A 27,165-nucleotide genomic window follows, 5' to 3' on the forward strand; every position below is an offset into this window, starting at 1 on the left:
CCCTGTAATCCTAGCACTCTGGGAGGCCGAGGTGGGTGGATTGCTCGAGGTCAGGAGTTCGAGACCAGCCTGAGCAAGAGCGAGACCCCGTCTCTACTAAAAATAGAAAGAAATTATCTGGACAACTAAAATATATATAGAAAAAATTAGCCGGGGATGGTGGCGTATGCCTGTAGTCCCAGCTACTCGGGAGGCTGAGGCAGTAGGATCGCTTAAGCCCAGGAGTTTGAGGTTGCTGTGAGCTAGGCTGACACCACGGCACTCACTCTAGCCAGGGCAACAAAGCGACACACTGTCTCAAAAAAAAAAAAGATTAAATAAGGTCATAAAAATGGGGCCACAATCCAATAGGACTGGTGTTCTTATAAGAAGAAGAAGAGAAACCAGGGAAGTGCCCAGGGAAAAGGCCATCTGCAAGCCAAGCAGAGAAAACAAACCTGCTGACGCCTTTTTTTTTTTTTTTTTGAGACAGAGTCTTACTCTGTTGTCCAGGCTAGAATGCCATGGGGTCAGGCTAGCTCACAGCAACCTCAGACTCCTGGGTTCAAGCGATCTTCCTGCCTCAGCCTTTTGAGTAACTGGGACTACAGGTGCACATCACCACACCTGGCTAATTTTTTCTACTTTTTAGTAGAGACGAAGTCTCACTCTTGCTCAGGCTGGTCTAGAACTCCTAAGCTCAAGGGATTCACCTCGGCCTCCCGGAGTGCTAGGATTACAGGTGTGCGCCACGGTGCTGGGCCCCTGCTGACACCTTGATCTTGGACTTCCAGCCTCCAGAACTGTGATAAAATAAATGTTTGTCATTTAAGCCATCCTGTCTGTGCTATGTTGTTATAGAGTCCTAGCAAACTAATATACCCAATAGCCTAATTTTTCTCAATCTAAGTGAGAAGACCCCATTCCATAAATAAAAACCAGGCAATATTTAAGACGCCAAATATTTATTAGAGGTAATATTGAAATGATTTACTTTTATAATACAGGCACCAATAAATCGGAACCAGTGCCAGCCATAAACAACCCATGCCAGCCACACTGGGGTGCCCCACCCTGCTTGTAACTACAGCTAACAATACTGCTCAGAACCTAGCAAATTTATCTCAAGATGAGGCTTGTTACTTCATTAATTAGTAGCCATTCACCAAGCGGTTTCTATGTGCCATGCATTGAGCATAAAAAGAGCTCCATCCCAAGCACGTTGCTCTCTGCCACCTCTGTGCTTCTGCCCTTATTATTCAATCTCCCTAGCAGATTACATGAGTGTAAAACATTAAATCATAAATCAGATCTGAATTTATAGTCTCATTTCAATCTCTCACTTAGCTTACATGATTATGTCCCATTTCAATCTCACACTTAGCTTAAATGATTATAGCTATTCAGCTTGTTTACACATTTGTTAAATAAAGATAGTGTTGGCTTCCCTGTCCATCTCTCAGTGGGTTCCGAAATCAAATGAACACTAATGTAAAAGTGCCTCAGTAACTGCAAGCAAGTTACAAATATTATCATACTTTTTGCATTTCTCTGCCTATGACCCTACTCAAGACATAACTCAAATCCAAGTTATCCACGCACAATAATATAATAATTCTCTTTATATTTTAAAAGTTTTCTCTGGCTGCTCTGGGTAGATAGAAGTAATCTTTCTTTGAACTTGTATTACATTGTTTAATTAATTTATTATAAAGCATGTGCTATATCATGAATTTCTAGTGTTGATATTTTTCCATGTAATAAAAGACTATTAGTGTTGACATTTTATACTGTCAATGTTTATATTATTATGTCTCCCTGTCCAGAGTGCAAATTTCTTAAGGAGTATCTTTCACAAAGATACAAATATCTTTAGGACAGTTTTTGCAATGTATGTGTAACCAGGTGCAAATAACAAAACCTACTCCAACCTCAGAATGAATGGTTGATCATCTCTGTGCCAGAAACAGCAGATAGAACAGCAGACTGGCGTTGGCCTATAGAGCTACAACCTCTTCCCCATTTTGTATGCGGAGGTTTGTTAGTTCTTTGTGTCTGTTGTGATCTAATTTGGAGACCTAACTAGTTGAAGGATACTAGCTTCTAAGTAGAAGTCGGCCTGGGAAAACTGTCTAAAACTCAGGACCACGGTAAAGTCTCCAGCTACAAGTGCTAGGGCAGCAACAGTTCTTTCATTATTAACTATTTGGGGCTGGCTGCACTTTCTTAAATATTAGGCTCAGTGGAGAGGCTGCTAACCAACCTGGTAATGGTCCTGAGTTTATTGTTTTTTTCAATTCCCTGTTGCTTTCCACATTTAAGGCAGTCACAATTTGCTGTGACTTGGGGAAAACCCAGATGTGGTTCAGGCTCGCATAAAGACCACATGATTGAAGCTCTGACTGAGGGGCGGGGGCAAGGGCAATATACATAACCTAAACTTTTGTACCCCCCACAATATGCTGAAAAAAAAAAAAAAAGACCACATGAGACTGTTGATGGGGGAGGAGGCACTGCCCCTTTGCGGGGAGCAACGTTGAGATAAGTATAAAGACTGTCCCATGTGCCAAATAAGGTGACTAAAGCACCCTTGGATGTGATTAATCAATAAACACTAATGCGTATGCGTTAAGTGTTGGTGGTCATAAAATTGAGTAACACAATGTCTTCCAGTGGTCGTGACACTCATAAAGGTATAATTTCACAATGCGATGGGGGGGATGGGAAGAGTCTGTAGGGACAGCTTGCAGGAGAACGCAGTCTTGTGTTCTTTCTCAGAAGTGACTCCAGCGAGAAAGGCTGGCGTGGTAACTTTTTAATCCATTTTTCGTTACACATCGTTACCATGACCTTTTAAAGGTACCTTTTTTAATGGCTAAAGCCATCCCTCCTCCCACTGCCCAGACAGCCCAAGCTTCCGCACCTTTATTGCCACCCCTTTAAATAATTAGGCCACGCCCCACCTCTTCTGGCGCTAAATTCGGGCCAATAAAGTTGCACCCCACAGATCACAGGACTAGGGAAAGGAAGTCAGCAGCCAACCGGAAATCACTTATAACGCAAAGCCGGAGAAAAGTCTTTCAGCGGTGTCTGTGGGCCAATGAAGCGCTGAGCAACAGAAGCCGTGCAGCCTCCCGAAACACATGACCAGCGGGCAGCAGCAGCCTGGCCCCACCTCCTGGTCTGGAGGTAGCGCGATGGGCCACGCTGCCAATGGCTTGCGGAACCTCGAATCACGTGCAGGTTTTGCAAGCCCAGCGGCCTCTGGCAGGTCATGTGACAGTTGACGTTTGCGCGCTGCTCCCCAATGGAAAAGGAGAGCCGCCTTCACAGGCCCAGGAGTTGGTTTCACCTCCACGAATAATAGCTTGGCGGGGGCGGGGATAGCCTATCACGTGCTGCGGGACGGAACGGGGCGGGGCAGGCCACTGGTTGCGGAGTGAGAGGGGAGCGCGGTGCGCAGGCGCCCTGGGGACCCGGTAGCGGCGGCGGTGGTGGCTGCGGCGGCGGTGGCGGCAGCGGCGAAGGGAGCCGGATCGCTGACCCGGGTGGGAGGCAGCGGTGGCGGCCATGGCGGCGGATGGAGAGCGCTCCCCGCTGCTGTCTGAGCCCATCGACGGAGGCGCTGGCGGCAACGGTTTAGTGGGGCCAGGCGGGAGTGGGGCTGGGCCCGGGGGAGGCCTGACCCCCACCGCACCACCGTACGGAGCCGGTAAACATGCCCCGCCCCAGGGTAAGCCGGGGCGGGTCCGAGGAGCTCCTGGGTGTACTCTGAGAGGCGGGGAGGGGGCGGGACTGAGGGCGGAGGCGGAGCCCAAGCGCCAGGTGTGGGGCTGTAGCACCTGTGACGGGTGAGGCTTCCTTCCGTCCTCAATCGCGACCAGAGCCTGGGAACAGGAGGTTCTGAGGAAGCCCATCGAAGCGCCGATTATGAGAAGCCCAGTAAGCTGGTTAGAAGGGTTGAAGACTAGAGAGTTCACTACCCAGGTGGAGCATTAGTGGGTGGAGCATTAGTGGGGGTTGGCTACAAGTGATCTCAGCCCTTCTTTTTAACTGCTGTTTTTCTAGCATTTCCTCCATTCCCGGAGGGGCATCCAGCCGTGTTGCCTGGGGAGGACCCACCCCCCTACTCACCTTTGACCAGCCCAGACAGTGGAAGTGCCCCCATGATCACCTGCCGAGTCTGCCAGTCTCTCATCAACGTGGAAGGCAAGATGCATCAGCATGTAGTCAAATGTGGTGTCTGCAATGAAGCCACTGTGAGTTATACACATCTATGAAGTGGGCCCTGTTTCCTGGATCTTCTTTCTGGTCTCTTGATTCTAGACCCTGACCTTCAGGCGTTGTTCAGATACTCTTGATGAAACCCAGGTTTCAGTTCCAGGAGTCTCACACAACCACTTCTCCAGAAGCCACTCACCAGCGCTCATATTTACCATCCCTCACTTTCAGACCTATCCTGGGTACTTAAGTCTAGTTCTCACTTTCAAATCCCGTGATACATGTCTTTCTTTCATTTCTCTCTTCTGGACCTCTCTGATCTCTTCTGAGAAAGTGTTTTTGGAGGGAAATTGGAAGGGATTGGGATTAGAGGTTTGCTTGCTAATGTCCCCATTATTCTCTAGCCAATCAAGAATGCACCTCAAGGGAAAAAATATGTTCGATGCCCCTGTAATTGTCTCCTTATCTGCAAAGTGACTTCCCAGAGGATTGCGTGTCCTCGGCCCTACTGGTAAGGAGGGTAAGGGGGGGAAGAGCATAAGACGGGAAATTTGGAAAGCCAAAAAAAGGATGAGTGTTTATAGAGGATGTAAAGATGAGAGAGCCTAGTGTTTATTTAGGAGTAAAAGCTGTGGAGTATTGTGTCTCCAGAATGTTATAGTCATCTTTCTCATTTCCATAGGAAAAAGATTGGGATGAAATAAATGGTGACTTTTAGGAGAATGGGATGAAATAAATGGTGACTTTTAGGAGAACGGAGAGCCTCGAGGACTGTGTGAATTATCCTCAGGTCAAAGGGAAATTAGAGACCTAAAGTTTAAGTAGTGCTCTTTTTCAAAGATTCTCTCGGGTAGGATTGGGAAACAGAGTATCTAAAATGTACACAATAGAAGAACTTGACAGAGTGGCAAGGAGTGGGAGATGTGAAGGAGACACAGTGTGGGGATCCATAGGATTAAAAACTTTTCAAACATAGTCTTTTTCTTCTATACAGCAAAAGAATCATCAATCTGGGGCCTGTGCATCCAGGACCTCTGAGTCCAGAACCACAACCTGTTGGTGTCAGGGTCATCTGTGGACATTGCAAGAATACTTTTCTGGTGAGGAGAGGTATTGGAAAGCCATGGTGGGAATTAAAAAAAAAGACAGGAGTAATTATGAGTATATTGCACTTTGCAATGATAATGACTCCCAAAAGGTCTGTCCCATGGGAACACATTCCCCTTCCCTGCCCCTGTATTCTCACTGACAACGACCTTGCTTTTACTATTAGTTTCTTTTTCTCTTCCCATAGTGGACAGAGTTCACAGACCGGACCTTGGCACGTTGCCCTCACTGCAGGAAAGTGTAAGTGATTAGGGGTTGAGCTTGTAATTGGGTGATGTGTGGAATAAAAACTACAGGGCCATCACAAGCATCCATTTCTGTTTGCCTTCCCACAGGTCATCTATTGGGCGCAGATACCCACGAAAGAGATGTATCTGCTGCTTCTTGCTTGGCTTGCTCTTAGCAGTCACTGCCACTGGCCTTGCTGTGAGTACTCTCGTCCCAACCCCTTTCATTCTTCAGCATCATCTCCATAGGCTAATATTTGGAAAATGGCTGCCCTAAAAAAAGTGAAAGAAACCAGGTGGAGGGTGTTTGTTTGGTTTTAAGGTATGGATGAGTTGAAGTTAAAAGTGACTGATAAAAAAGAGTAAAAAACAGTCGTCCTCTTTCAGGACAATAAAGAAGTGGCTTAATTTAAGAGTTGCTATTAGGAAGCTTGGCTCAGTTGTCAGATATTAAGGAAAACTGACAGATACCTGTCTGCCATAGTACGAATACGTTCCTGCCTAGGGGAAGGGAGCTAAAGAACCTGTCCTTTAAGAAGAGGAACAGGGGCCGGGCGAGGTGGCTCACACCTGTAATCCTAGCACTCTGGGAGGCCGAGGTGGGAGGATCGTTTGAGCTCAGGAGTTTGAGACCAGCCTGACCAAGAGCGAGACCCCGTCTCTACCAAAAAAATAGAAAGAAATGATCTGGACAACTAAAAATATATAGGAAAAATTAGCCAGGCATGGTGGCGCATGCCTGTAGTCCCAGCTACTTGGTAGACTGAGGCAGAAGGATTGCTTGAGCACAGGAGTTTGAGGTTGCTGTGAGCTAGGCTGACGCCAGAGCACTCTAGCCCAGGCAACAGAGTGAGACTCTGTCTCAAAAAAAAGAAAAAAATAGGAACAGGGATTGAAGCTTGAGTTCTGCATTACTGTTCCTAGGGCTTCTAGGAAGTAGTGGGAGATGAATAGTAACTCTTTTTTTTTTCTCCTCCGTCATCAGTTTGGCACATGGAAGCATGCACGGCGATATGGAGGCATCTATGCAGGCTGGGCATTTGTTATCCTCTTGGCTGTGCTTTGTTTGGGCCGGGCCCTCTACTGGGCCTGTATGAAGGTCAGCCACCCTGTCCAGAATTTCTCCTGAGCCTGGTGATCCACAGACTGTGCCTGGCCCCTCCCTGGTGGGGACAGTGACACTACAAAGGGAGCTGGGGTAAAGGGCTCCCTGGGCTTCAGCAAGGAAGCCAAGCAGCTGCCTTCCTTTTTCCTGGGGAGAGGTAGGAAGGAACCAGCCCTCACATAGGTTGGAGTGGTAGATAAGACCACTGCTGACCATCTGCTTTCCTCCAATGGTTGCTGCTTAGGGTGAAGTAGGCAAAATGTTGCCCCTAAACCTGGGTCCTAAAGACGGTTCTAGCCTTGTCCTTCCTGTATGCTCCCTGAGAGCCATTCCTGTCCCTTACACATTCCAGGGCAGGGTGGGGGTGGGTAGCCCTGGGGGTTCCCCTCCCTCTTGTGCTCCATTAGGACTTTGCTGCTGCTATTGCACTTCACCAGGGTTTGGCTCTGGCCTCAGAACCCTCCAGTCTCCTCTCCCCACATTCTGTGTCCTGTGGGGGTGGGGGTCAGCCGCTGCTGTGTACAGAACCACAGGAACTGATATGTATATAACTATTTAATGTGGGGTATGTTCCCCTAGTCCTGTATTTCCCTTAATTCCTCCTTCCAACTGTCCTTACCCCCCAGTTTCAATATTGAACTGGGCTGGGTAGGGTTTCTCTGTTTTGGGGGAGGTTAGGGATTCATCCTGTGCTTGTAAATAAATAAGGTAATGACTCTACCCTTTTCCAGTTGTTAACGTGTATGTATGAAAACATGAGGAAGGGAATTTGTAGCCCCACAAAGGGGGGAAAACACAAAGACAGCAAGGCTGAAACTATGGCTTTTTATTTTCATGTGGATAGGTCAAAGGAAGTAGGGAGGTAATCAGTAGCCTTTGTTCAATTTAAGGAAAAAGAAAAACCCACAAAACAAAAACCTTGGGCTTTGGGCTTAAAAGAAACCTTAAGTCTGTTATAGGAGCCTGCAGGGAAGATTCATTTTATAGATGAGAAATACAGTGCTAGAGTGTTAAAAGAAGGAAAGGTAGTTTGGAGAACCTATTTCCCAGGCTCAAAGTGATCTGGGGCAGTCGTCACAGTGCCAGATACAGGGTGATGGGACAGTGATCACTGCCGAGGGCCTTGGAACGGATCTTACTGTCACACAATGCAGGTAACAGAGAATGGGACAACAAAAAGTAATCAAGGCGCCAACCAACATTCTTGGATCGAGCATTCATCATGTAAGTCCAAAAGGTGTAGGCATAGGCTGTGTTAGGGTAGAGGTGCCGAAAGCTGTCTGCCAGTGGCACAGCCTGCAGCAATTCCCCAAAGCCTTGGCGTTCTTGTGGAGTGAAGCCAGCATTCTTTTTGTTTCCCTTGGGGTTTCGAAGGTCAATTTCTTCATGAGCCACATTGAGGTCTCCACACAGCACAAGGGGCTTCCGGGAAGCCAAGCCCTTCAGGAACTTGCGAAAGGCTTCATCCCAGCGCTGCCGGTACTCCAGTCGTACCAGACCACGGCCTGCATTAGGTACATAGGCTGTTACCAGCACAAACTTGTCAAATTCGGCCACAATCACCCGTCCTTCCTGATCATGTTCCTCTTCACCTACAGAAATGATGAAACAAAAGGAAGAGCAATCAACAGTTGGGGCAGGGATAAAGTATTAGCAGTTGGTTTGGAAGAATGCAGGCATTAGGGATCAAGAGGGTCTCACCAATGCCGTAAGAAACTTTGAGTGGGCACTGGCGGGAAAGTAGGCCCACACCACTGTACCCTTCCTTGTCCGAAGGAGCTGACCAGTACTGATGGGATAGTCCAGCCAGCTCTTGAAGTTCAGTGGGTAGTTTGTTCTCTGAACATTTGGTCTCTTGGAGGCACAGGATATCTGGGGATTCTTCCTTTACCCACTGTGAGTGAAAAGAAAGGTGGAATAAATAGTATCAATTTAAAACATTTATCGACCAATCTGTGCTAAGTACTAAATATACATAAATTAGACACAATCCCTGTGCATAAGGAGTTCAGCAGTCAAGCAGTACAATATGTAAACAATTAAAAACAATATAATTGACAACTACTAGAGGCAGGTAAGAAGAAAGCCTTACATGCTATACTGAGAAGACTGTGTTTTTTCTATAGCCAGTGGATAGCCAGCTAAGACTTTTTAGTAGCAGTTATTGGAATGGAAAATAAGTTGGAGATAAAACCGAGGAAGTCCAGTAAAGAAATTTTTGCAAAATTCTGGGGAAGAGAGGACATTAAACACAACAATGGCAATGGAATGAAAGGAATAGACATTTAGGAAATGGAACTAACTGCCAAGAATCGGGGAAGCCCCACTTGTACCTCGGACAAAACTACACGCAGGAGGGAAGTAAAACTTAACATGAAGACTAAAAGGAGAAAAAAGGTGATCAAACCTCCAAGATCATTTGATACTAACTAACTAATGTCTCTTCCCCTCCTTGATCCCACTCACATCTAATCCTTTCTTCTTAATCCAGGCCCGAAGCCCATCCACGTTCCAAGAGCAGATCTTGAGTGTGGCAGATTTGCCGCTGGGTGAGGTTTTCTGATCAGGGGGGTCCTCGTATAAGACTGGGCCCTCTCCTGCTGCCTCTTTTTCATTTTTCTTGGCTCCCGTCTTACTCTTCTTGGTCTCTGGCTCTATAAAATGATTAACATATAGTGATAAAAGCTGGCGGTTTCCAAGCTCGATCTGGAGTTAACTAAAGACCCAACCAGAGCCTACAGTTACTGCGACTTCTCCACAAATTCCTGCAAAAATGAGTCGGTTCGTACTTACTGTTTATCGAGGGAATAAGAAACATCCCCCCACCGCAGCTTGTAGGGAGAAGGACTCATTTCAATCTCTTACCCGTCTTGGGGTCTTCCCCGTCTTCTGCCACCGCTCCCTTTTTCCCGCGCTTCGGCATCCCTGAAACGAACGCCCTTGAGCACCTGTACCACCTCGCCCACAGATGCAATATTTTTATCACGTTGCCTACAAACACAAAGACATGAAACCAGCTATGGCTAGGAAGACTCCTCCCTAGGGCGTCCCTGCACCAGGTCCCGCCTTTCAAAGCATATTATCTCTGTCTGAATCTTTTACCCGCCTCCATGCATCATAGGCCCTTCAGCCCCTCACCCACGTAACTAGATCATTTCAGTGCCTTGTCCCCTACTGGCGACATCCGCCCTATGACCAACGGAGGACCTTAATTAAGAGTACCGACTCAGGATTGCCGGTCCAACCGCTAGCGAAACCCCTATTGCGAGCTGAACAGCAATAGTGTATCTGCCCTATGCGGGCCCCAGCCTGGCTCCTCCTTACCCGAGCACAAAGAATGGAACACACTGTGCCCCCACGTGGGTGAGTGGAGTGGTCACGTGACCAAAGAATGCGGGTGATTGGCCTATCTTGCACCACATGACAGAAGCTGGACCTTCCCTCCGCTCTCAATCTCTCCAGGGTACTTAAGGCCCCAGTGCTCCATTCTCGGGCTGTTTATCGTTGTGCCAGATGCACGGCTTATTCTGCGCGCCCTGCGAAGATCCTAGCGCCGTGCAAGAGGGGAAAAAATCATTGGGGAAGGCTGCGCTGCCACGCAGAGAGGTGGGGAAATGGGTAGGAATGTAAGGCGCAAAGGCCGCTTCGGCGGCCCCGGCAGTTAGGAAGACAGGCCCTGAAAGGGGCCTTGACAGGTAGCGGTGACGGCTCTGGCGCCCAGCTGTGGGAGTTCTGTGGTGTCTGTGCGTGTGCGATCTGCTCTCCGGCACTCGCGGGCTCGTTTGGTTCCTCTGCGCTCGGGAATCTGCAGTCCAGCACGGACTGGGGAGGGTCTCCACAGCTCCTAAGTTACTAGGAGTCCTGCCGGCATTTTCTCCCGGGCTCCGCCATGCCGGCGGTGCTGGGTTTTGAAGGCAGCGCCAACAAGATTGGCGTGGGAGTGGTGTGCGACGGCAAGGTACTGGCGAACCCCCGGCGGACTTACGTCACACCTCCGGGCACAGGTGGGTGAGTAGGAGACTTTGGCGCGCTTCCCCGCACAGCGTCACCGTCCGTCATCCTAAACACTAGTGAAGTGGGAGCTGAGGCGCATTGTCCCTTTCTACAGCTTTGGATCTGAGTGTCATTGAAGTTATGTGACGATCTTAATGTCACAAGGCTGAGGAACACAAGAGTCACAGGCACTTGGACATGGGCCTTCTGGGTTCGTTAAGCCTTTATTGAGCGCATATTATGTGCTAAACATTGAAAAATAGATTCTATGAGCCTGCTGTGAAGTCAGACACATAAGCAGATCTTTACACTACAGCACGATAAATGGCATAATAGAGATGAAATTGAAATATTTTGGAGTAAGGAGAGCTGGGTTCCGTGGCTCACGCCTGTGATTCCAGCTACTCGGGAAGCTGAGGTGGGAAAATCGCTTGAGGCCAGGAGTTCCAGACCAGCCTGGAAAACAGTGCAACCCTCCTCTCTAAAAAAAAAATACATATATGTGTATATGTATATACGTATTATGTATACATACACGTGTGTGTGAGATATGAAAAATAACCAGGTGTAGTGGCCCTGTCACCGGTGTGAATGTTCTTGCTAAAGTCACAGAAAGGAATTTCAGAACCTGCACACAACTGAGTGATAGTGGCAAGTTTATTGAGTGAAAGCGGACAGACTTAGGAAAGACTTGTGTAGAAGCAGAAGCATGCTCTCAAGAGAGTGGGCAAGCTGGAAAGGAGCAACTGCGCAGAACCCCAAGTGGTTGCTCTTTTTATTTGTTGAAGTCAAAGAAGTCTGGGCAGTCAGTATTCGTTCTGTTCGTACACATATGTAATGGGGGGGGAAGGTCACTTTTGTACCTGTGCAACGCTGGGAAATTAATGGCTCTTTTCTTCTTAGGTCTGTTCAAGGGCTGTTTGTTCCAGCCAGTTGACTAACTTTTCTGTTCCTTCCTCCCTTGCTCATACCTTATTGACTACCTACTCTAACAGCCCAAGCCTCTAGTCCCAGCTTCTTGGGAGGTTGAGGTGGAGGTAGACTTGAGCCTAGGAGTTTAAGGCTGCAGTGAGCTATGATCACTGCACTGTACTTTTTAGCTGGGACAGGTTGCCCAGGCAACTCTGTCTCAAATAAAAGGAGAGATAAGAGTGGAAAGACTCTGAGGTTGGGTGTCAGAACTGGCTGGCTTTGCAATATTCATATTCAATATTTATATTTTAGACATCTGTTCCTTACTCTTTTTCTTTTTTAATTTATTATATTTTTGAGACCATGGTGCCATTATAGCTTGCTGCAGCCTTGAACTCTTGGGCTCAAGTGATCCTCCTCCTTCAGCCTCCCAAGTAGCTAGTACTAAAGGCTCACACCACCACGCCTGGCTAACTTTTAAAATTTTTGTAGAGATGGGTTCTCACTATGTTGCCCACGGTGGTCTCAAACTCTTGGTTCCCCCCCTGGGCCTCCCAAAATGCTGGGATTATAGATGTGAGCCACCACGCACAGCTTATGGTCCTTACTCTTAAAATAGGAATGTTAATACCTATATCATTGGGTTTTTAAAAATTTTATTTTTTCATTTTTTTCCTCCATTTTAAAATTTTTTGTATTATTGAGTTTTGAGGATTAAATGAAAGTACCAAATTATAACTTTTAATTAATATTACTTAAAAGCTATTATATCTTGCCTACTCTCCCCTTGAAACACTTGCACACATAGGAGGGGCAACTGACTTGGAACATGTACCTGAAAAGCTTCCCAGGTGATGTTGTGACAGGTTACTCATTAGAAACATGTATGTTTAACATTCACCCTTCTAGGCACTTGGGTGCTGAAAATAAAAAGATAAATAAAATAGCCAATGCTTTGAGATACTTGTGGTTAAATTGGGCAAACTATAAATAATTATAATGCTATAATTGTTATGTGTTAAATACAGTGTCATCATGCATAGGGTTCTGTAGGGTCATAGAGAAAGAAGGTCACCAAAGGGCAATGAGGGTAGGTATCACTTGAAATGAGTCCTGAAGGCAGAGTAGGAGTTGGGTTTAAGATGGGCATTTTTTGAAAGCTGAACAGCCTGTATATAGGCTGGAAAGAGTATATCCGAAAACCTGGAAGATAGGATGCTTAAGGAGAATGAAAGGATACTTCTACATTACTAAAACTGCTGTTGCTTTTTGCTTTTTCTTTCCTTACCTACCTTTGTTACAGAAAAACCCTATGATCTTTGAACTGTGTCCATTTCCTAGGATTCCTTCCAGGTGATACTGCCAGGCACCACCGAGCTGTTATCCTAGACCTGCTGCAGGAGGCACTAACAGAGGCTGGATTAACCTCCCAGGATATCGATTGCATTGCCTATACCAAAGGTACGGCTGGAAGAGTGGTCAACAATGGAGGGATATACCTGGAGCCTGACTAGGTCAAAATAGCCTATAATTGCCTTGCCACCAGCACTACTGCCCCTACCCCACCTTTTGCATCCCCTATTTCCCCTACCTGTTTTTTTCTGATCTCTAGAATTTTAATTCACATTTCTATCCCCCTAGGCCCTGGCATGGGTGCCCCACTGGCTTCTGTGGCTGTTGTGGCCCGAACTGTGGCCCAACTGTGGAATAAGCCATTGCTGGGTGTGAACCACTGTATAGGCCACATTGAGATGGGCCGCCTCATCACCGGAGCCACCAGCCCAACTGTGTTGTATGTCAGCGGAGGAAATACGCAGGTACTTAGGGTACTCCACCTACTCCATCTTAATTAATTTCTAAGGCACTGAACCAGCAACTTCTTGTTCTACTTGGAGTTTCAGGAACTGCAAGAACAAAGCTGGGCTCATCTCAACCTAAAATATTATATACCAGAAAACCCACAGAGTTTGTAACATTGCAGATTTTGGCAGGATGATTAGAACATTAGATGACTTTTATATATGTGGTTATAAAGATTAGGAATTTCCAACGTAGAAAAGGAAAGAATGGTAAGGATTGAAGCCTTCAAAATTATAAAAGCGCTTTCATTATTTTGAAGCTTATTTTTTCTATAAGTCTTAGCAATTAAAACTAGGGGGCACTACCTGATTTATTTTTTAGGATAACTATATGTTTTGTTTTTAAATTACTGGGGATAAATATATAGATTTTTTTGAGACAGTCTCACTCTGTTGCCCAGGCTAGAGTACTATGGTGTCAGCCTCACTCACAGCAACCTCAAACTCCAGGGCTCCATCGACCCTCCTGCCTCAGCCCAAGTAGCTGGGACTATAGGCATGCACCACCACCCCCAGCTAATTTTTTCTATTAATATTTTTAGTAGGGATGTGGTCTCACTCTTGCTCAGGCTGGTCTTGAACTCCTGGTTTCAAGCAATCCTCCCACCTTGGCCTCCCAGAGTGCTAAGATTACAGGCATGAACCACTATGCCCGGCCTATAGATTTTGTTATTCTAAGTGTGGAAATATAAATAAAGAATATTTTATAAATGGTAGAAGGTATTTTAAATTTATAAGTGAAGCTAAAGTTGTTTGGAAGACCTTACATGACATTTAAGGTTGGGATTGCATTCTTTTTTCACAGAATACCTGATAGGGTTATTATTATTATTTTTTTAAATTCAGGAACAGACCTTTTTAGCCAGACCTGAATGATCATTGACAAAACATCTGAAAAACAAACTTTAACCGGTATTCTCATATTGATTAATAAAACAATCAGACTCAGATAAACAATGTAGACTGTATAAAGTTAAATAACAGGTGAGACCGGTAATTCATTTCTAGCTCTTCAGCCCACATATCTAATATCTGCTGTCCAGAAAGCTTGATAGGGTTATTAGAAATAGTTCAGCATTGTTCCCAGCTCATGAAAGGGTTGTGTTTTAAAACTTCATTTTGTGAAATAGTTATTAAAGATGCATACCTTCCCACAAAAATGATGTGGGCACTTCAAATAGCTGGTTGAGCCCCGAAGGATGACATGCAAGGTTAGGGACTTGGGTTGTAGAAAGTAGCAATGGAGACTACAAGAGTTGATGAAGAGGAGCAGTGCTAGAGTTTTCTCTTCATCTTCCTTTTCAATGTTTGCTTAGGTATAAAAAACAAGGATGGCAATTGGGTGGAGGGGAGTGGATAACAGAAGTAGAAAGGTAGGACTTTTTTTCCCCCTTTTGTCACCAGCTTTTTGACAGCAGAGTAAGATCCACATCAGGAAGGGAAAGGAACTTCTTATGGTCCCTAGGAAGCCCTCAGTGTCAGAAATACAGAGCATATCTGTCAGTAGTTGACGGTATTCTCTGTGCTAAAAGTTGGTCACGTGAAGAATGGGCTTAAGTGGATTGCCATTTCTGAGTTGGGTGGGCCATTAGTCTGACCCCATATGAGAGTGTTTGAGTTCTTTAAGTCTATGTCCTCTTGTTTCCAAATACCACTGCCCTGGCAGGATAATCTAGAAGGACTCTTGTTCTCTGCCTCCAGGCAGGAAACCTGTTCCCTGTCCACACCGTCAGGACTGCTTCTAAGGGATATAACAGGAACCTCTAAGCTAGAAAAATGTATTTGCAATGATGGTTTGCTTCTGCCCTGATCTAGGTTATCTTTTGTAGATTAGGAATCAGCTCTGGGAATCCTTGGGGTATACAAAATTCTTCTCATATAAGAGCCATAAAAAAATTACTATTGGAAGCTCTGGAGGCCATGTTGATCCTCTGGTTTGTTCTTGCCCAAAGCCAAATAATCCTCTTTACAGACTTGAGGTTTCATGGACATCCTCATCACCCTTAGGTGATTGCATACTCAGAACATCGTTACCGCATCTTTGGGGAAACCATCGATATTGCTGTGGGTAATTGTCTGGATCGTTTTGCTCGAGTGCTGAGGGTAAGCTGTTGGGGCTGCAGAAAGCATTAGACGTGGGTGAATTTCTGGGGAGCCATGGAAGTGGATGGAGGGAGGGAGTAGTAAATTAGCTTATGCTTTTTGTGTATCTGATTTCATCCTCTTCTATTCACTTTCATATTTTTTCTTCTGCTAGATTTCCAATGACCCAAGTCCAGGCTACAACATTGAACAGATGGCAAAGCGGTAAGGGGACATAAGGTGAAAGGAGGCTGGCTGCTTGGGCTTCAGGGATTTCCCCGTATATGGTATATATTAATGAGGTTTGGGAGGGGCTCTGGATGGTGAGCAGCCAGCCAACTGTATGCTTAGTGCGTCATACACTCATTCCCACTTAGAGGCAAGAAGCTAATTGAGCTGCCATACACTGTAAAGGGGATGGACGTCTCATTCTCAGGGATCCTGTCTTTCATTGAGGTGAGTATTGAAGTGAGTGTGAGAGAGGTAAGGAGACAGAGGCACTGTCATGGTTTTTTTGGGTTTTTTTGGTAGACGTGAGGTCTTGCTATGTTGCCCAGGCTGGTCTCAAACTCCTGGCCTGAAGTGATTCTCTTGCCTTGGCCTCCCAAAGTGTTGGGATTACAGGCATGAGTCTGGCCTCTTCCATGCTTTTTTAATGAAGTATCTGTATTGCTCACCATTGTATTTCCTGCATGTTGCATAGTATTGGCCCATATCAGATGCTGAATAAATTGATTTATCAGAGATTTACTGAATATCTTCTATGTGCCAGGCACTGTTCTAGACATTAGGGATGCAGCATGGAGCAGAATAAAAATCCTGCCTATATGGAGCTTAGATTCTAATGAGGAGGAAATAGATAAACAAAAAAGAAAGAAAGGGCCGGGCGTGGTGGCTCTCACCTGTAATCCTAGCACTCTGGGAGGCCGAGGCGGGAGGATCGCTAGAGGTCAGGAGTTCGAGACCACGCTGAGCAAGAGCGAGACTCTGTCTCTACCTAAAAAGAAAATAGAAATTATCTGGACAGCTAAAAAATATATATGTATATAGAAAAAAAATTAGCCAGGCATGGTGGTGCATGCCTATAGTCCCAGGTACTCAGGAGGCTGAGGCAGGAGGATTGCTTGAGCCCAGGAGTTTGAGGTTGCTGTGAGCTAGGCTGATGCCACGGCACTCTAGCCCGGGCAACAGAGCAAGACTCTGTCTCAAAAAAAAAAAGATTAAAAATTAGAAGAAAAAAAAAAAAGAAAGTAAGGAAAATACAATGTGTCAGATGGTGATAAGTGCAATGGCAAGCGATTAAGCAGGAAAAGTAAGGGGCAGGAGATGTCAGGGTAAGCATTCAAGAAATAATTATTGAATCGTAAATGAATGCTGCCCTTCTATACCTTGATGCCAGTGAAGGAGTATGTGTAGTATGGGATGTGCTGGTAAGTTGAATTGTAGTGAAACATGATGATCCTCTAAGTGTATTGATTTTTGCTCTTGTGTAATCCCCAAAGCACTGTTGTTTTGTTTGTGTTTCCCTTTAATTGTAGGATGTAGCCCAGCGGATGCTGAGCACAGGCGAGTGTACTCCTGAGGATCTATGTTTCTCCCTGCAGGTAATGAAGTAAAAAGCTGGGACAGAAAGTTGGGGCAGGAGAAGCTTTTATATATATAGTAGAGCAGAACTAAGCTGGGATACCCCTCTGATGTTTTCACCTTGTCTGTCCCCCACAGGAAACTGTGTTTGCAATGCTGGTAGAAATCACAGAGCGAGCCATGGCACATTGTGGCTCCCAGGAGGCCCTCATTGTGGGAGGTGTGGGGTGTATGTATCATTGAACAGTATTCTTCTTTCCTCTTCTTGGCACTGTGCATCTTCTTTGCTAAATCGAGTTTGTACTAAATTGCTAAGGGTTTGGGGGTAATGACTAGTTTTTTGCTTGTCCTGTGCTTCCTAGTCCTTACCGTAGGCCCTACTTCATTGTCTGCAGTATGTATGCATGTTGTGTGCTGTTGAACACGACATGAGAGATGGCTAAAACTAAGCCAACCCTGCCCCCTACCTCTTTGTAGGTAATATGAGGCTGCAAGAGATGATGGAGACAATGTGCCAGGAACGGGGAGCCCGGCTTTTTGCCACAGATGAGAGGTAAAGATCCTTTCTGTTTCTTGATATGTTTTTACTTCTCCCATTATTGTGATTTTCCACCCTTAGATCTCAGATTTCATCTCTCTTTTCCATCCTAGATTCTGCATTGACAACGGAGCCATGATAGCCCAGGCTGGCTGGGAGATGTTTCAGGCTGGACACAGGACCCCCCTTAGTGATTCTGGGATTACGCAGAGGTGAGTGATTCACTCCTTGGAGGGGTATAGATAGGATCATATGGGAGGTAGGCAAAAATCAGCAGGGAAGACAGTCCAGGAGCATGAGGGCAGAGAAGGGTGGAAGATGCTAAGGGATAGCCCTCCACCAAGCTTTTTGTGTTTTTCCACAGGTATCGAACAGATGAAGTAGAAGTGACCTGGAGGGACTAACAAGATTAACAGGATCAGAGTAGATCGTTCCCTAAGTGGAGCCCAAGGATGCTGGACCTTAATCTATATCCTGATATAGGAGTCCTAGCAAAGCTATAGATTCCGAGCAAGGCTTGGGGTCCCTTTTGGAAACCCAGGATGACTCAGCAATAAAATATTTTTGGTTTTGTATGTTGGTAATTGGGTTGTGTTGGACCAGTATAGAGTTGGCACTGGCTAAGTTCTTGATGAGGTGAATGGATAAGGAGGAAGGGGTCAGAGCAGCACCCTGGCTGACTGCAGGTAGCTTTGAAGGCTGCTGCTCAGGAGCCAAGAATGAGAGGAAACCATAGGTGCTATCCCAACTTCTCCTTAACAATAATATTGCCATAACTAATACTGTTTTAGTAGCAGGCCCTGTGCTAACTGGGTTACGTTCATCATCTCATTTAAATTACGTGAAGTAGGTACTCAGGACTTCTCAAAATAGCCTGGAGATATAATTATAATTCAAGAGTAAAACTGTTCCTCCTCCACACACTTTCACATATATACACTTCTACTGGCAGGTTTATGGGGTGCCCCAGATATACACCCCTCCCTGCCACAACCACCAGAACTAATCTCATCATGCCCTTTATGTGGCTGATAACAATCACAAGAAGTACTGAACTACTGAGTCATCTCACCTTTTACACTATAGTAACCATTTATTTCCTCCCCATTTTTTGTCCCCATCTACGTCCCTCTTCCAACTCCTGAAACTGTGCTGTCTGGAATTAATAGCCAGTCATTTGCCAAATTCTCTATCCTCAACCTCTTTTCTGAATGTTCTCTTCACGTTCTTGCTGAGTCCTAGTTTCTTGTGCGGACTCTGCTTTCCTACTACTTTGTTGTGGTGTTTCTCATGCCCTTTGATACAGGTGTCCTCATTTTTCCTCATAGTATTTCCAGACCATTCTCCCTCATCCCTAATATCCCTTAGGTTTGAAACTCTACCACACCAACACTACTCTTGTCATAAATCTTTTGGGTTTTTATTTGTTTTTGTTTTTTGAGACAAGATCTCACTCTGTTGCTCGGGTTAGAGTGCAGTGGCGTTATTATAACTGTCTGCAACCTCCAACTCCCAGGCTCAAGCAATCCTCCCACCTCAGCTTCCCAGCTGGAACTATAGGAAAGCACTAACATGCCCTGCTAATTTTTTATATTTTTGCAGAGATGGGGTCTTGGCTATTACCTAGGCTGGTCTCAAAGTCGTGGCATCAAGCAATCCTCCCGCCTCAGCCTCCCAAAGCAATAGGATTATAGGCATGAGCCACTCACTGTGTCCAGCTTCTATGATCTCTTAACTTTCTAGAGTTCAGTCCTTGGGCTGCCTTATACATACGCCTTCTGTGACTTCATCCAGTTTAAGTCTTTGCTCAACTTTTTTTAGTGAAAGCTTCCTGACAACCCTACTCAAAATTGTACTCCTCTAGCACTTCTTAGCTCCCTTTTCTGTTTTATTTCTTTTCTTATGTAATTGTTTATTATTTTTTGGTTTTGGTTTTTTTTTGTTTTGTTTTGTTTTTTTTGAGACATGACCTGGCTTTGTTGCCCAGGCTGGCCTAGAACTTCTGGGGTCAAGTGACCCACCTACTGCATCCTGGGTAGCTGGGACTATAGGCATGTATCACTGCACTGGGCTTGTTTATATTTGTTGTTTCCCTCCTCCCATTAGAATGTAAACTCCATTGAGGAAGGAGGATTTTTATTTTATTCATTGCTGTATTTCCCAGCACTTAGAATAGGATCTGACACATAGTAGGCATTCAATTAGTATTTGCTGAATGAATGAATAAGTTGATGGGAAAGTAAACCAAAGAGATAATTAGAGGACTATAAAGTAAGACTTGGGCCAAAAGATAAAAAGAACCGAGATCATATGAGCTTGGGAAAAGAGTAAGTTTCTGATGTCTTACTACGTAGAAGGTGGTAATAAACAGTTTTTCATTTACAAAGAGTAGACATACAAGTTGAAAATGCACTGAGAAACAGAAGTTTAAAATCAGAAACTTTGGGGCAGAAAATAGAGTGTCTGAGATGCAAGTAGAAAGAAGTTAAATTCCTCTTCTTGAATATATTTGAGGACAGAAATGGTCTCTTTCTAGGCTTGGGGAGTTAATTTTATAATTGGGCAGCAAGTATGTTACTACACATTAGTCTCAGGTATGGATTTATAAATTTTTTATTACTACTATGGGGAGGAATGGATCTTGGGAGGACCTTCTTCAGCACTGTGGCCTGTTTGCATTGCTTAGTAGGGGAGTTCTTTCCTTAGGAAGCTTTGGGCTCTTGCCTGGGGCTTCCCAAGGATAGTTTCCAAGTTTGTGGAGCCAAGAATCTAAACTCATGGCTCACCGAGTTCTAAATTACGGATTTTTTCCTCCGGGCTCAGTATCTTCTGAGGCTCTTACCAGTGGTATAGGGTCAGGGTGTCTTGATTTCCACGAGTGAAGGCAATGGGGGATGTCAGGCCCCTAGACAACATCTCCAGCCAGGTCATGTATAGGGCCCCAGGGCAGAGTGACCGAGGGATCACAGGTAGGCTCCTGGTATGGAAGGCAGTGTGAGGAATGGAGCCTGTTCCTCAGCTTATCTAGTTTTGGGGCTAGCCCTGCCCCTGGGCTCTATGCCCCTGCAGTTTGAAATTTTCCCAGACTCACATGACTATGAGGGCAGCATCTTGGGAATATTGCCATAGTACTTCATGAATGCACACGTGCCACTCCAACTACATGGTTAGGAAGAATGAGCAGAGGACAGGGTGAGCCACCTAGAGTCAGTTCCCACTCTGGGACAATTGCCCCTCTTGCTGACCTGTTCCCATATACCTTCTTTTGGTTCAGCTGCAGGTCTTGCTCAGAGATGTAGCCTGAAGGAGTGTTGAGAGAGGTAGATTCCAGGTCCCTCCTTGTTGGTGGCTCTTGGAACCGGTGTAGGGCCAGCAGATCTTCAAATGCCTTTTGGCTGCAGAGGAAGGAAACCCCAGATTCAGCAGGGAGGAGAGATCATCTGTTTTTCCCTGAAATTTCTGTACATGGGGACTGGGCTTTTTTACTCTTCAGACTTTTCTCTGTTTTGCTGCCTAATCTTGTGTTTTTTGCAAACTAGTGACCATAACCCATTCAGATCCAGGAAGAAATTAAAGCTACCCTGTTTCCCCACAGCCGGTACTCCCCACTGTAGTCATCTTTCATCAAATTCCAACTTCTCCACCCTCTCTCTTTTGCTTACAAGAATATCCAGTTAAGATATAACTTGTCTGACACTGGCTTCTTTAGGTCTTAGCTGTGAAGAAGGAAGATAGGAAGGGAAGATGCATATGGGGCAGGGGACTTGGTCCTAACCTCTTCTCTTGAGGTTTGCCTGTAAGGTCAGGTAGTACAGTCACATGTTGGAAGCCAAGCCTGAACCTTCTGAGGAGCAAACATATCCTAGGGCAAGACAAGACAGGAACTGGACATTTTGTCTATATTTCCCAGTACTCTTTCTGTCCCTCCATCTGCAGCAAATGTCCTAATACCCTCCCCTCTCCTTGCTGTTTTCTGCCTTTAGGCCCCTGGCATAACCTTGGGTTTTTGTGTGCAACTCACTCTTTGTGTTTCTCCTCCAGCTGCTCAGGGGGGCTGCTCACAAAAACTCTTACTGGCATGTCAGTAGACAGGGGATCAGCATAGTCAGCCCTGTGAAGATGAGAAGAGAGGAGATGGGAGTCTCCCTGCCCACCTTTTCTTGGGGCTGAGAAAGGGAGCAAAGCATGAAGGCCTCTAAAGTGGGAGGAGAGTATGGGGTGTTTTGTAAATGCAGAGTTCATTTTCCAGAACTTTCTGGGTTTAATATCATTATCCTTTCTTTCCTGTTCTCCTCTGAAACTTGGAGAGGAATTGGGGCTTCTTAGGGAGTCCCTACCTTCATCGTCACTGAGCCAGTACGCTTCCACTGTCCACCGGCCCTGCTTGGGTTGGAACGTGGTTTGAGGCTGCTGGTGTAAGGATGCTGCCCAAGAAGAGAGAGGAAAAAAATGAGACAAATTCCTTACCCAGCTGACTAATTGCTCCTAATTCGATGTCATACCTTCTCCCTCCCCCAAGAGAATTGTTGCTATCCCAGAGAAATGTCATGTGGCTTCTCTCCATATTGACTAACCACATCCTTTTATTCACTTTCCTGGGTGCCTGCTTCTTCTCTAACCCACTCTTCAATTCTTTTTCCTAAAACAGAACCTGTTTTAGGATTGGTCTCCCTGCTAAGTATCCATCCCTGTGGCATCCAAATATGCTGGATTTACTGGGAAAGGTGACACACAAGAATGTTGTCTTTTGCTGAGGACACTCCAAATGTAAACTAGTAAGATGTGTGGGTAGTATTATTAGAATTGGGGTAGTGCGAACATATAGGTAGAATCTTCAAAGCAAAATTCATTTCTCTCACATCCTAGTACCCAATTCTATTTAGTCTTAGGTTTTGGTAACTCTAGATGAGTTTATTTCCCTCCTGGGCTGTCTTTGACAGCCAATTGTTATACTTCCCACACCTTATCCTTCTCTTAGCCATACCTCTTGACTCACCTTGAGCTTTATGCTGGGTAGTCAGGCTTAACCCTCCTGGCATCCTTCAGAGGCATACACCATAGTTGTGGTCAAAGGCATCACTTCATGGAAGAGCAAGAAAAGGAGATATAGGAGGAAGAGTTGGGAGGGTCTCTTTTCTGGGGACACAGGCACTGCTGGGCAGGTGGGAGGAACAGGGGCTTCACCATGATTAATTTCCTCTTGTTCCTGACCATTTCTATGCCCATCTTCTTCTCCCCTGTCCCACACTTAACACTAGAATGCCTACATAGTTCTCCACAGCAGATGTAGGCACCTTCTGCCAATTTTGTTTATATCCCAAGACCAGCACATTGGGTTTCAGTTGGCCCAAACCTGAAAGAAGAGACAATGAGGAAAGAAGGGGATATAGCACGTTGGGCAGGGGTGACAAAAGTGATCCAGTTTGGGAGGCTGACCTGCATGAAGCTCTGGGCCCCAGAACGAAGCCTGGGAGCAGATATGACAGTATAGAAGGATCGAATCTTCCAGACATTTAGCCAGCTGACATGATTCTCAGACTCGAATGGTTTGGGGTGCCTAGGAGGGGGAAGCAGAAGTGTAAGCTGGGGACTGTTCTTCCTTTAAAGCTTCCTTTTGCCTGATCTCATTGTTCTTCAAGTTGTCTCCACCCCTTTTTCTTTAATCTAGAGTCTCTAGCCTCTCCCCTCCCCTTAATGTCTACTCCCAATTCTCTTACCGGGACCACATTCCCACAGATTGTGAGACTTGTGTTCTTGGTGAAGGCTCCCACAAAACCCACCTGGGTTGGATGCTGCCTAGGGGGGCCAGTTAGCACCAGGCACTGTGGCCTATGGAGGAGAAGGAAGGTATAATGTTGAGAACAATGGTCAGCTCTTCCCCACCCACTGGGGAATTTTAGACACAATTTTAGGGTGAAAACAAAGGTGTTAAAGTGATTTCTCCATCTCACAGTATGATGAGGGAAGCTAGAAACTCGTTCCTATTGATTCTGTCCTGCCATGGGGCCACCCTCTCCTCAGGGACTCTACTCTGTCTCCCCTTTACTCTTCAGAATTCTGTTCCCTTCCTTTTCCTCTACTACCCACCCCTGCATGCCCCCCCCCCGCCAGATTTTAGAAAGCGGGTTTTCTTCTATGTCAAGAGCAGGGACTGAAAACTCAAAAGTCTGCAAGAACTGGTCATGTAGTATCAAAGAATAAAGTGGACCAAGGGGGGGACTGTGGCAAACTGGACAGCACCTGTCTGTCACATGAAACAGCAGTTACTCAACTCCAGCTAGGTGTGTTGTGTGGGATGGAGGCCCAGGGTTACCAGATTCCTGGATCTTAAATGCTGGCAGTTTGTTTATTTATTTATTTTTTTTGGCCAGGCTAGAGTGCGGTGTTGTCATTATAACTCACTGCAACCTCGAATTCCTGGTCTCAAGTGATCCTCCTGTCTCAGCCTCCCAGGTAGCTGGGACTACAGGCATGTGCCACCACACCCAGCTAAGTTTTTTAAAATTTTTTGTAGAGACAGGGTGTTGCTCTTGCCCAGGCTGGGCTTGAACTTCTGGGCTCAAGTGATCCTCCTGCCTCAGCCTCCCAAAGTGGTAGGATTACAGGCGTGAGCCACCATACCTGGCCAGTTTATTTGAAAAATTGCAAATGCTGTGCAATCTGAATAAAACTTATTTGCAGGCAAGATTCAAACCATAGGCCACTAGTTTTCAACCTTGTGGTCTAAAGACTCCCTTACCAGAAGTTCTTAACGTGGTCCTGAGCATTGGTCAGGCTCACTGTGTGGGACAGCTCCATGTGATAGGTGCCCACCTGGACCAAAGAGACCCCCGTTCACAACTGTGCAGAGGAAGGGGCGGTGCAGGATGATTAGGGGTGGGGCATCACTCATCAGTAGAAAAGGAAACGGAGATTTACTGTTGGTAGTTCTGGGCCTCTTGTGCGGGTCAGCCTTTTGTTGTCTCTCACTTCTTCACCCCCTACGTACCAGCCCGCTCACCAGATTTCTTGTAGAATATATACAGCAACAGCAGAAGGATAAGCAACACGGAGATGAGTGCTGCCCACCAAGTGAGGAGCAGCAGGATGAGCAGGCAGTGCAGGGAGCCCAGGAGGGAGAGCCAGGGGCTGTACCAGTGGAAGGAAGGGCGCCAGCCTGCAGGCGAGACTGAGTGAAGCCCACTTTTGTCCCAGCCTTGGTTCCACCCACTCTTGCACCCCAAGAATGCTCTCCCAATTCCCCAGGCCTTCCTAGCCTGGACCTGACCCCAACACCTGCCCACACTAACCAGGTGACCAGGTAATGGAGGCATGGAAACAGCTGAAGTTGATGAGGGCATAGGAGCAGAGGAAGAAGTTAGAGATGATGGGGGCAATGGTGTTCAGCTCAGCTTTGGAAGAGATAAAAGGTCAGGGGTCAGTCTCCAAACTAGTGTCATGGGATCCAGGTCAAGGACATCCTGGCTTTCCTTTCTCCATTCTCCTGATTCCCTATTCCCTACTGCTCCTCACTCTATCCCACACCCATGCCACCCCTGCCCCCACCAAGTTAGGAGACATTTTCATCCAGTGTTAGGACTAGAGAGATAGAAAACAGGCTTTCGGTCAGGCCCCTGGAACCAGAGGTAGGGCTGAGAGGGCACGAGAGGAAAAGGGACTAACAGGGGCCTGTGTAGGGGGTGGGAGGGGAGTACTCACCAGTAAGGACGAACCCTGCAGCAATGAGGAAGGTGAGCAAATAGCCCCACAGAGGCTCGTGGTTCTTGCCATATCCTCTCCCCAAAATCTTCCCCATAATCTTACCCTCTGATTCACTCACCTGGTAGCGATTAGAGAGCCCATAACGGCAGGACCTTTGCTCTCGGCAACTGCTGAAATCCCAGCCACACGGGCACTGTGGGCCCAGGCAGCTCCCATTCTGCACACCCATGTCAGTCCTATTTCCTGAAGCATCATGAACCACACAGGAGCCTGGAAATGAGATTGAGGATAAACACTTCTTCATGAGAAGAAAATCCCATCCCAAAGCAGTAGGGCTGTCTAGGCACCACCAGTACTAAAAGGGGAGATGGAAATGTGTGTGTATGGGGAGGGTGGGTAGACCAAATTTGATAATCAAAGAACATGCAATTCATCAATAGATATGAGGAATGGGGAGGAATGGTGAAACGAGCTACCTGAATGTAAACTATCTGTTTTGTTTTGCTGTTTTTTTTTAGAAACAGTCTTGCTATGTTGCCCAGGCTGGACTCAAACTTCTAGGCTCAAGCGATCCTCCCGCCTCAGCCTCCTGAGTAGCGGTGCCTGACATTAAACTGTTTTTAATGTGACTGATGAATACCTCTTGTTCATTTTATCACTTATACCCTAGTCCCTTGGGGAGGCAGAAACTGGGGCTCCAGATCATTCTGTACAGAAGGCAGGAGTGGAAGGCCTTACCAATGGTGGCAGAGATGCCCAGGGAGGAGAGTGTGGTCCACACGATGGCAAGGAGGGTTCCTTTGGGGATAGCTGTAGCAGGGTCCTGGGGACAAAAGCTGGACCATTAGTGGATAGAGGAGAGGGCTGGCAGAGAGTGTGCCTCATGTCTGGACACTCTTCTCACCTTGAGGTTCCCAGAGATAGTGGCCCCAGCCAGGACCCCAGTGGCTGAAGGGAAGAATATGGAAAACATGCCAAAGAAAATGCCTTCTGGACCACGCCACTGTGGGACTATATTTTCCCAGAAAATGCTTCCTATGTAAAAGAACAGAGAAAAAAAAAAAAGAGGTTTTGAGGAGTACCCCCTGGCTTCCCTTCATTCAGCCAGAATCATTTTTACCCCTACCCAGTTTTGTGCTTGTGAGTTGGGTTAGGCTGGAAAGAATAAGGGAATTTTGTAAACTGGCCAGCCCAGGGACCTACAGGACTCTGGTCTGGTGGTCAACTTGCAAATGACATACAGAATCAGAAGGCAAGGGCTGTTTTCTGAGGAGGTTTGGGCTAATGAGGTCCTGTGCTCCTAGGGCAGGTGACATTCTGAGGCATTCATTCCCTCTAATGCATCTCTCAGAAAGCTTCTTGCTCTCACCTTGGTACCCAAAGAAGCCAGTGGCTTATCGGCTGGGGTTTGTGTGGAGTAGTGTCCCCAGCAGGTAGTTGATAAAAGAGAGGAAGGTCAGGAACAATTTGGGCCTGAAATACCATGGGTGACAAAAGAAAGGAGAGATGTGAGTGGAGGGGGAGGAGTAACTACTGCTCCACCTCCTCACTCTCCTTGTCACATCTTTTTTTTTTTTTTTTTTAAGAGACAGGGTCTCACTCTGTTGCCCAGGCTGGAGTGAAGTGCCTAATCAGAGCTCATAGCAGCCTTGACTCCTGGGTTCAAGTAATCCTCCCCCCTCAGCCTTCCCAGTAGCTGAGACTACAGGTGAATGCCACCATGCCCCACTCCTCCTTGTCCCATCTTAATGCTTCTCCTAACCCTCCAGTTCCTTTTTCCACTGCCTCATCCGTAAACGAGTTCTGGCCAAATGGCTATCCTTTTCCTTCTTGCCTCAAACTGTGAAGCATCCCTCC

General features: G+C 46.2%; 3 protein-coding genes and 1 long non-coding RNA gene across 9 annotated transcripts; 2 read left to right on the forward strand and 2 right to left on the reverse strand.

Moving 5' to 3' along the window:
* Positions 1-3,275: 3,275 nt before the first annotated feature.
* Positions 3,276-7,359, forward strand: PIP4P1 (phosphatidylinositol-4,5-bisphosphate 4-phosphatase 1). 2 transcript variants are annotated; one of them, XM_045527287.1, is made up of 7 exons: positions 3,276-3,691; positions 4,048-4,238; positions 4,605-4,711; positions 5,195-5,300; positions 5,495-5,547; positions 5,643-5,733; positions 6,520-7,359. In XM_045527287.1, the coding sequence occupies exons 1-7, from the start codon at positions 3,550-3,552 to the stop codon at positions 6,661-6,663; spliced, it is 834 nt and encodes a 277-aa protein (XP_045383243.1). In that variant the 5' UTR covers positions 3,276-3,549; the 3' UTR covers positions 6,664-7,359. The 2 variants fall into 2 exon arrangements, with proteins under 2 accessions (XP_045383243.1, XP_045383232.1); XM_045527276.1 differs by having other exon boundaries at positions 3,419-3,712.
* A 91-nt stretch (positions 7,360-7,450) lies between these two features.
* On the reverse strand, positions 7,451-9,997 carry APEX1 (apurinic/apyrimidinic endodeoxyribonuclease 1). Of its 4 annotated transcripts, none has more exons than XM_045527263.1 (5): positions 9,964-9,997; positions 9,505-9,630; positions 9,106-9,293; positions 8,341-8,533; positions 7,451-8,231 (listed from the first exon to the last, which is right to left on the reverse strand). In XM_045527263.1, the coding sequence occupies exons 2-5, from the start codon at positions 9,560-9,562 to the stop codon at positions 7,714-7,716; spliced, it is 957 nt and encodes a 318-aa protein (XP_045383219.1). In that variant the 5' UTR covers positions 9,563-9,630; positions 9,964-9,997; the 3' UTR covers positions 7,451-7,713. The 4 variants fall into 4 exon arrangements, with proteins under 4 accessions (XP_045383219.1, XP_045383201.1, XP_045383190.1 ...); XM_045527245.1 differs by lacking the exon at positions 9,964-9,997 and adding an exon at positions 9,866-9,957; XM_045527234.1 differs by lacking the exon at positions 9,964-9,997 and adding an exon at positions 9,862-9,957.
* Positions 9,998-10,104: 107 nt separating this feature from the next.
* Positions 10,105-18,182, forward strand: LOC123621518 (O-sialoglycoprotein endopeptidase). The gene is made up of 11 exons (XM_045527303.1): positions 10,105-10,643; positions 12,886-13,005; positions 13,186-13,361; positions 15,411-15,506; positions 15,661-15,710; positions 15,863-15,941; positions 17,024-17,089; positions 17,208-17,298; positions 17,547-17,622; positions 17,721-17,819; positions 17,972-18,182. The coding sequence occupies exons 1-11, from the start codon at positions 10,529-10,531 to the stop codon at positions 18,009-18,011; spliced, it is 1,008 nt and encodes a 335-aa protein (XP_045383259.1). The 5' UTR covers positions 10,105-10,528; the 3' UTR covers positions 18,012-18,182.
* A 2,060-nt stretch (positions 18,183-20,242) lies between these two features.
* LOC123621519 lies at positions 20,243-24,874 on the reverse strand. Of its 2 annotated transcripts, XR_006729172.1 has the most exons (8): positions 24,347-24,874; positions 23,325-23,436; positions 23,044-23,164; positions 22,604-22,960; positions 21,945-22,031; positions 21,629-21,718; positions 20,867-21,002; positions 20,243-20,766 (listed from the first exon to the last, which is right to left on the reverse strand). It is a non-coding gene; the product is annotated as an uncharacterized LOC123621519 (long non-coding RNA). The 2 variants fall into 2 exon arrangements; XR_006729171.1 differs by having other exon boundaries at positions 22,604-23,164.
* Between the last annotated feature and the right edge of the window lie 2,291 nt (positions 24,875-27,165).

This window comes from Lemur catta, chromosome 1, assembly GCF_020740605.2.
Source record: "Lemur catta isolate mLemCat1 chromosome 1, mLemCat1.pri, whole genome shotgun sequence".
Taxonomy (NCBI): domain Eukaryota; kingdom Metazoa; phylum Chordata; class Mammalia; order Primates; family Lemuridae; genus Lemur; species Lemur catta.

Coding starts and splice junctions, on each gene's coding strand:
- PIP4P1 (XM_045527276.1), top strand. CDS start 3,550: ATGGCGGCGGATGGAGAGCGCTCCCCGCTGCTGTCTGAGCCCATCGAC. Junction 5,301..5,494: donor ATTGCAAGAATACTTTTCTG/GTGAGGAGAGGT, acceptor CTCTTCCCATAG/TGGACAGAGTTCACAGACCG. Junction 5,734..6,519: donor TCACTGCCACTGGCCTTGCT/GTGAGTACTCTC, acceptor CTCCGTCATCAG/TTTGGCACATGGAAGCATGC.
- APEX1 (XM_045527263.1), bottom strand. CDS start 9,562: ATGCCGAAGCGCGGGAAAAAGGGAGCGGTGGCAGAAGACGGGGAAGAC. Junction 9,294..9,504: donor CGGGGAAGACCCCAAGACGG/GTAAGAGATTGA, acceptor ATCATTTTATAG/AGCCAGAGACCAAGAAGAGT. Junction 8,232..8,340: donor CAAAGTTTCTTACGGCATTG/GTGAGACCCTCT, acceptor TCATTTCTGTAG/GTGAAGAGGAACATGATCAG.
- LOC123621518 (XM_045527303.1), top strand. CDS start 10,529: ATGCCGGCGGTGCTGGGTTTTGAAGGCAGCGCCAACAAGATTGGCGTG. Junction 15,942..17,023: donor GGATCCTGTCTTTCATTGAG/GTGAGTATTGAA, acceptor CTTTAATTGTAG/GATGTAGCCCAGCGGATGCT. Junction 17,299..17,546: donor CATTGTGGGAGGTGTGGGGT/GTATGTATCATT, acceptor ACCTCTTTGTAG/GTAATATGAGGCTGCAAGAG.